Here is an 8,490-nt window from a genome sequence, read left to right as displayed (position 1 = left end):
TACTTGTCATTAAACAGTATTACAATTTATAATTATATTATTGAGATTTTTTTTTTTTAAATATGAATGGAGAGTAAAATTTAAAATTTTTTGGATTTAATGAGATCCACTTACCACAAAACTAAATCTGTTAGTGCTAGAGAATTCATTTTATAAATTTTAATATCTGAATCGAGTTCAAATATAAATATAAATAAATAGTTCCTTTTGTAATATTATATACCTTAACATATTTCCTGTATGTGTTGCGTATGATTCCTATGTTTTTATTTTTTCTCGGACAATTTTACTCTAACTAGACTTTTACTCAATATTATTGAAGTTGTAAAGATTGTAAAATCTTAAATTCTGAGTAAACTCTCAAACGTAAATTCGTAGTCTCTTAATAATATATATAGAGAAGTCATTTAGAGCATAATATATCACATATAGTCTAATGTCTTGAATATATCGACAGTTGGCACGTGAAAGAGCAGCATCAAATGTCAATAGTCCCCCATCTGCTTATATACGGTGCAAGTCTAAATTAATGTAAAATTTATAAATAAGGTTGCATGTAATAAACCCCAGAAAGGGAGAACTCATGATACTTTGTGTGAAACACTGCATCATCCAATGTCGTATTGGTTAAGTGGTCCTCTCTCTAGTTGACAGAGGACAAAATGGACAGCCACGTAGATCTTGTCTAGAATGGTGGAGGGAGAGAGAGAGAAAGAGAGAGAGATTAGGAACTTGTTTACTTGAAGAATGTAAAGTTTCAAACAGAAATGCATTAATCACTAGAATAGCATCCACTTCTTAGAGTGTAAGGAAAGGCAAAACACACACTCAATACATTTTTTCATATAATATTACTGAAAAAAAAAGTAAAGAAGAAAAACGAAAATAAAGTTGGTGAGGCTTTCAAGAGGGCTTCCTATTTGGTTATAGGATACCATGAGATCACCTTCGTTTCAGCCTCAAATTACAATTGTTATTGTTTTAATTATTATTATTGTTGTTATTATTATTATACATAAATAAAACTTGATAATTCTATCATTCCTAACTCACAGGCTGCCATTGATATCGTAGAATCCAGTAGATTTATGAGTACCCTCTCCTGCAAATGTCTGGTGATCTACTTTTGCATGCTTGTTTCCCTCCAGCTTCAGCCCAAAGTGAATGTGAGGAAAATGTGCCCACTGCAAAAGAAACTCATATGTTTTCTTGAAGTTATCCCATGAAATATTAGAATCAGATTTGCAGTTCTTAACAGAGTTTCGTATCTATGTATTATACATGCATTATAAGTACGTTATAATAATAAAAGCTATGAATCTAGCTACAAATTTCAAGAGTTCTTGTGCTGTCAATTTCTTTGTTACTTATTAAATAATAAAACAAACAGATCCCTCCAAATTGGAAATGATTCCTTTCAATCATGAAAATTTGTAATAAAATCAGTCATAATCAAAGTACACGTTAGAGCTAATTAAGGTAAACTTTTCTCTCTCTTTAGTTATTTTCAAAACTCTTTTCTGTACTCTTTAGCTATTCTCTTTTAACTCCTTGGGATGAATTTATATCTTTTTCTTACACTTTAAGTCTTTTGGGTAATTTTCTATATACTAATTTTACATATTAATGGATAGCTAAATTGTTTGTTATTACTTTCTAATGCCTAAGGAGTAATAGTACATGCAAAGAAGTCATACGGATTAGTAGCACAAAAACCTAATATTTGCTTCATAATATAAAAAAGAGTGTAATTTTTTTTATATATATACCTTCCGTAATCAAAATCCATTAATTTTATAAATTTAGATTGTCGAATAAACTCATTATGAATGTAAACTGCACTCTCTACATATTAAGAGTCAAATTAAAGAACTTTGGTCAAGAGAAAAGAGACCTATGTCATTTTCTCTCTTCTCTTGTTATAAATAAGGGAATATATGCATTAATGTAGAATAATTTTTTTAATAAAATATAGCACCGTAAGAAAGTTAAAATATAATTACGACTTTTTATCGATAAATAATCAATAATTTTATTATCGTTATATTAAATAATAAATAACTAGTCGATATTTATTTTAGTGACTATTTTTTACATAATTTAATCAATAAATATCATCGCTATTTTTTTATTTTGCAGGTTTTTAGCAAAATAAAAACAATTGGAATTTGGGGAATGGTAGGATTATGATTTACTAATAATGAAGACGCTACCACATTAGGTTATTAATTGCTAAAAAAGTTGATAATTATTGATCAATCTTATAATTAAAGACTGATTATATCAAACACTTACATTTTTTGCCGCTGTGCTAAAAGCTTCCCTGTGGCTGATGTCAGGATTACTAGCCTTGATCCTTTGAATTTCCTCCCTAGAAAAAGAAAAAGTGATTTTCTTTAATGAGCCAAAAGAGTTAAGACCTTAATTAATAAATCAAAATTAATGTGCATGCAAATAGAGATGTTCAACTTACTTAATGAACCTGTTATATGCAGAAGGAACACGTTGTCTCTTCTCTGGAGCTGCAATATTTATAATTCATAAAAAAATTGAAAAATAATTATTCCAAAATATATCCATCATAGGAATTCCATAAATTATAATGTATTAGTCATCACCTAAATTTTGCTGCAATTCTTAAAATTTTCTAGTTATTTATGGAATGTCATGATCACTTCTCATTTAATTAAAGATTTAATTTAAATTTAAATTTAAAAGAGATTTTTTTAATAAACTTATTTATATAAATTTAAATTAATTGAAAGTGAATTTTAATTTTAAAAAATAGAGAAAATAGAATTACAGAGTTGTCCATATTGATAATAATTGATACGTTGTACCAAAAACAATCATTGACGTATTAATTAGCCCAACGTAGACCTCATTGATTATCAACACCAACCTGATAAACAATACATAAACAAACTAAACCCTAGATCTTGTATAATATGTACTCCTATCTACCCTTAGCTTCTACATTTAGTATTAAAATTTGATTAATAAACTTTTTTATATAATTAAATTTTGAAAAATACTAGCCCCAATCATTTTTTTAAATTTTATTGATTAAAAATATTTATTATATTAATTATTATAGGAAATTAAAAGTCAAATAATCTATTAATTCATTCCCTTTATATAGTAAAAGTTAAATGAGCCATCATATATTGCAGAATAAGTTTTGTTGGTCCTGCTATGTAGGCACTGTTATTAGTTATTAGTAATAAATAGTGACTTAATTTTTTATGTAAGGTCACCATCTTGGAAGAAGGGCTAAATATGAAGGAAGACCCAAGGCATAAATTTTCATTTATCACGACTCATTTGCAAGGGGAAGCCCTTGTCAAAATTTCTACATCCACATCCACACGTGACCCATATATCTCATGGAAAATCTATCCATATCAGATACATATATCGGATCAATCAAAAAATATTTTATTTATTCAAAATATCATACGAATTCACTTATAAATATATTTGTGTCTTATCCTAATAATTCAAATTGATCGGTGGATTTATTTTTCAATTATTCAAAACTATTAATTTAAATTATTTAATAGTTTTTTATTAAAATATATAAACCCATTAATTTCCTTATATTTATACAGTGTGGAAATTATAGGTTAGTTCAGTGTTTATAGAATTTGGTAAGAACACAATGTGTTAAGCCGAAGCGTGACTACTTGGCTTGCTAGTATGCATTTAGCCTCAGGAATCATTTACACACATTAGCATAAGTATAGTAGCCATGCCTTGCTATATAAATGTTTTTGAACTCAATTGAGAGAGAGAGAGAGACTTACGGCGGACGGGAGGCATTCTAGGTGGTTCATGATCATCACCAGACTCAAATGCAGTGACCTTGTTGCATTTTGAAGATGATCCACAATCCTTGTTTAAATCTTCAGTGCTTAAGTGCACTTTCTGCGACTGTTTATGCTGAAACAAATTAGTCAAATTATAATTTCAAACACTCTTTTTCTTTTTCCACTAGTTAATGGCAACTACTATGAAGTATGAGTTGAATGAAGATTAATTCAACTATTTGAATATTTGAATTTTCGATTGTGAGATCTCTCATATTTACTTAAATGCACTTACCACCAAATTAAGTCTGTGAGTGCACAATAAGATTCATATTAAATCAAACAAAATGAATAACATAATAAAATCCTTAGACAATTAATGATCATAAATTTTTTATCTATTAACGTCCAAGAAAAAGAAAGGATTTTATATTGTATGTAAATGTAAAATTAATCTGAATGAGTTAGATCATTCTTTTTATATATGTATTTTCTGGCAAAATACAGCAAAGGTATGATCTGCTTAAAACATGTAAGGGGAAAGTTCATTTCATTACCAAATAAATATTGGGATTTTAAAATTGCTTGAAATGAAAAAAGAAACTGTAAATTTTCCTTATTGATTACATATTCTATCAAAGAGTTAATATATAAAATATACCCATGGAGACAAATGTTAAGAATCTCCCCAAATGGAGTTGGTGAAAAGGATCAGAAATTATACCTGGGGATCTTGAAGAGGAAATGTCTGAAGTGAAGATCCCATATTAACAGACAGCAAATTTGCACAATGCCCACATCTAACCGTCACAATAGCGAACAAATTGCTGCTTGGAACACTCACCTGCCACCCACAACATTTCGGAACATGAAAGGAATCTTCTTTAATATATATATATATATATATTAAATCTCTCTCTTCTCTCTCTCTCTCTTCCTCTCTCTCGCATACTCCACCTGTTACTCACAGCATGTACAGGCCCAGCACACCAAATTTTTATGACCACAACAAAATACCCATGAAGGAATTCGTCAGATAAAGCAATGCTATAGAATAATGAGAAGAAGTAGCATTGCATGCTTGTGCTGAAACTCTAAAGCGCAGGACCTACCCATGAGAGTAATACAAAAACCACAAATGTACAATAGGTTTCTTTCTATTAGTCGTGTAAAGAAAGGTGAAGGAAAAAGAAAATTTAGGGTGGCGATTCGTGTAGAATAGCAAGTAGAAAACTAGAGGGAAGAAAGAAGTGAAAATGAATGAGAAGCAAAGTAGAGAAAGGAGAAATCTTTATTCTTTTTCTCTGAAATCAACGTCTGATTTTTCATTAACCATATAGGACTAATTCATTCATGGGCTAGAGAGAGAATTGTTTGTTATCGATGTAAAGATCGAATGCACTTGTTCCCAGTTATCACTGACCTCACAGACACCTCACATGGGCAATAACTATAAGGACTTGACATTGTAGAATTTAAATGCTACCCTTATCTTTAAAAAATTGCTCCTTCCTTTCGGTGATGCTTCTGACTTTTTCAACTGACACAACAAGCAATATTACAAAAGATAACAAGGGGAGAAAAAAAGAAAGGCAAGACGCAAGAGGGAGAGGAGAAGATGAAAGGGACGTTACTGGAACGGAAACCACTAATGAATAAAGATAGATGCATGGTGGGTTGAAATGATATACTGATCTTCACTGCTTAGAATCTCCATTTCTGAAAAGAGATGGGTAGAGAGGAGAAAGAGAGACATAAAAAGTAGAATTTTCTCTTTAAGGGTTTCATTTATCAGAAGATTTTTATGATGAAAGGGGGTTGGAAAAGAGACACTACAAGCAATTTTATTTCTCTAAGGCTTGGCTATTTGGCTTTGATTCTCTTCGTCTAACTAACTAGCACGATCTCCCAACAATTTCTTGAGAGACAACTCTTCTCTTGTACTTAAAAGACGCACACCTGAAAAATGCCACTAGACTTGATCATATTTGTGATGAAAAGTGATCCTTCAGTGCCTTAGCATGCAGCAACAGAAGCACCCACCTCACACAGAGAAGAGAGAGAGAGAGAGAGAGAGAGAGAGATCTTGAACAATTCGCTGTTCATAAATTTAAAGATCATCACTACACTAATGAACGGAAAATGGAAGCCATATGAAGGCAGTACTAGGCTGCTATTGCTTAGTACAGTAGCATGGCATATGAAATTGTGTAACATTTCTGCAAGCCCAAGGAAAAGCTTCTCTTAGATCCCATAACCTGTTAAGAACCCTAATGCCCAAAAGTAGCACTAGTGAATGGCTCATCAGAAAAAGATTGTCTTCTTCATATGCGTTTGAAATTGTTATAAACCTAACTTCTTATTCTTCCTCTTCTCTTCTGGTTTATGATAGATTCTGCTTATTTAGCTGCTGAATCTTCATTTCATAGCCTCTATAAAGCTCTAAACCACCATGAGAATTCTCCCACCCTCTTCATAATACATAAATTACACATATTTCGATTCATGTTAAAGCTTTTGGCCGAAAACCCAGTTGGAATTTTTCATAAAACATGGGAAAATAGTTAGATTCTTTAGCTAGTTCCAAGTAAAAATCAAGGAAATCCTTTACTTTTAAGACTTGACAAGGAAATTTCTTTGATCATAAATGGTCTGAAAGGGAATTATAACAGAATAAAAAGACAAAATAGAAAATTGGTTATATATAACCCAAATTTTTGTTCATATACTATCATTACCAGCCTTTTCAACTGAATTCCTAAGGGGAAAAAAAAAAAAAAAGAAAGGAAAAGAAGAAAAAACTTTCACCGCCAAAGCCACACTGATGATTGAACATGACGGGTCATCATGGCCAATTCAGCTCTGTGGAGAGATACAAGACAAGAAGCTTAGATGTTTTTGGGTTATGAAAAGGAGAAATATATATGTAAAATTAAGAAGAAATTAAGAGAGAGAAAGAGAGAAGAGAGTGGCGGTGTACCGCTAAAATGGTGTTGCAGAAGTTGCAGTGAACATAACAAACCCGTTCAGATACCGAGTCCATTGACATCTTTTAATGCTCAAAATTGTAGGTAGATTGGCAGATCAAGTAGAATTTTTTTTTTTTAACAAGAGAGAAAGGGTGGACAATAAGCAAAGATGGTTTTATGGATCAAGAATTTTTATAAAGAAATGGGTACAAAGACAAACAAGAAGAAATTATTACAAGAAGAGAGAGAGGGAGAGGTGTACAACATATTGTGAAAGATGCGGATGGACTACGGTCGGCCAAACCTGGGTTGGTTCATGGTTTGTAGATCCTTCCATTCGCCGGTTCGAAATCGGCTTAGTAAAAGATTTTTGAGCTTAGAACTGTTGACCGGTCCAATTCTGTGGCTTCCTAAGGACCAGGTTTTGTCTCTTCTCGGAATTGATTCAAATGAAAACTGATAGTTAAACCCGGATTAAAAACTTCCGGGTTCCAAAACACTATTCTCTAAAGGATAAAGAAAAATGAAAAAAAATTTAAGGGTGTTTAATTACAAGAAAATAAGTTTTTGTTTTTTATTTTCAGTCATATTTTAATTTTTTTTATTTTATTCTTTATAAAAAAAATTAAAAAACGTTTTTATTTTATATAATATTAAAAAATATTTTTTATTAGAAAAATTAGAAAATATATTTAAATTATCATTATTTTTTAAAAAAAACGTATTTAGTTTTTATAATACTTTCCACTTTAATTCTTATATTAATTTAAATTAAGAAAAAATTCATACATTTTATATTATTTTTTTAAAAATTTAAGCATACTTAAATATATAAATATAACTATTAAAAATCATATTTTCTTTATATAAAATTAATCGGAGTTCTGTATTTTTTATTTTAAAAAATTTTATTTTTTAATTTTTTAATATAATGAAGAAAACATAAAAAAATAATAATTTTAGTATTTTTCTATTTTCTTTACAAATTCTAGAAAACAGAAAATTTATTTTCTGTTTTTCAATTAAAGTAAAAAAAATTAAAATGAACGCATTTTTTAATTTTCTGTAAAATAAGAGCAATTTTTTAAAAAACAAGCATGTTTTCGGTAACTAACCATACACTTAATTTTTTTTCATTAGTATTTTAATTTGCTGAAATATATAGTAGACTCTTATACCATTTGAAATTAATCAATTAAGCATCTAAATTAAAATTATAACTTATTAAAAATTTAAATTTATAAAAATTAAAACAATTAATTATGTGATTAATGACTAATAAAAAATAAAAAATAGTATTAATTAATATTACTAACTATATTATAAATTTTATTAATTATAATCTAAATTTTAATAAAATGATAAAATTACTCCTATTTAATTATATTAATTTATAAAAAAAAGTGTAATAAGCAAAATTTACAATGTAGTTTGAAATATGTATGAATAAAAATATAAACTATATTCAGCACATGAATTTTTGTACATGGGTCTTAATCCATATCCTATTGCTCACTTTCCTAAAGGGTAGGAAACATATTTGTGGGATGGTCAACTTATTTGCAAATGACACAAGTCCGTACATTACTTTCTACAGCCAATTGTTGAATTGTAGCAGTAAGTTGTGAAATTTTAGAATCTAAAGATGCAATACTTACCTCATTCGCATTTCTTGGAATGTCATCTCGACCATACTGTCTAAAGTTGGTGGC

At 29.4% G+C, this 8,490-nt stretch overlaps 1 protein-coding gene across 4 annotated transcripts; it reads right to left on the bottom strand.

Annotated features, from left to right (window-relative positions):
• Positions 1–750: 750 nt before the first annotated feature.
• Positions 751–7,089, bottom strand: LOC110613055 (putative axial regulator YABBY 2). 4 transcript variants are annotated; one of them, XM_021753975.2, is made up of 6 exons: positions 6,790–7,089; positions 4,534–4,653; positions 3,807–3,933; positions 2,474–2,522; positions 2,296–2,371; positions 751–1,184 (listed from the first exon to the last, which is right to left on the bottom strand). In XM_021753975.2, exons 1-6 carry the CDS (start codon positions 6,856–6,858, stop codon positions 1,050–1,052), a joined length of 576 nt encoding a protein of 191 aa, XP_021609667.1. In that variant the 5' UTR covers positions 6,859–7,089; the 3' UTR covers positions 751–1,049. The 4 variants fall into 4 exon arrangements, with proteins under 4 accessions (XP_021609667.1, XP_021609666.1, XP_043811593.1 ...); XM_021753974.2 differs by having other exon boundaries at positions 3,807–3,942; positions 6,790–7,087; XM_043955658.1 differs by lacking the exon at positions 6,790–7,089 and adding an exon at positions 4,778–4,915 and having other exon boundaries at positions 3,807–3,942.
• Positions 7,090–8,490: the final 1,401 nt, after the last annotated feature.

The sequence above is a fragment of the Manihot esculenta genome, chromosome 4 (genome assembly GCF_001659605.2).
Source record: "Manihot esculenta cultivar AM560-2 chromosome 4, M.esculenta_v8, whole genome shotgun sequence".
In the NCBI taxonomy this organism is placed as follows: domain Eukaryota; kingdom Viridiplantae; phylum Streptophyta; class Magnoliopsida; order Malpighiales; family Euphorbiaceae; genus Manihot; species Manihot esculenta.
This window is presented reverse-complemented; position numbering and strand designations above follow the sequence as displayed.

Bases quoted from the DNA above. Each gene is read 5' to 3' on its own strand.
- LOC110613055 (XM_043955658.1), bottom strand. From the start codon at position 4,888: ATGCAATGCTACTTCTTCTCATTATTCTATAGCATTGCTTTATCTGAC. The intron at 4,654-4,777 runs GTGAGTAACAGG...TGTGGGTGGCAG, and splicing joins GTGCTGGGCCTGTACATGCT to GTGAGTGTTCCAAGCAGCAA. The intron at 3,943-4,533 runs GTATAATTTCTG...AATTTGTTTCAG, and splicing joins TTCCTCTTCAAGATCCCCAG to CATAAACAGTCGCAGAAAGT.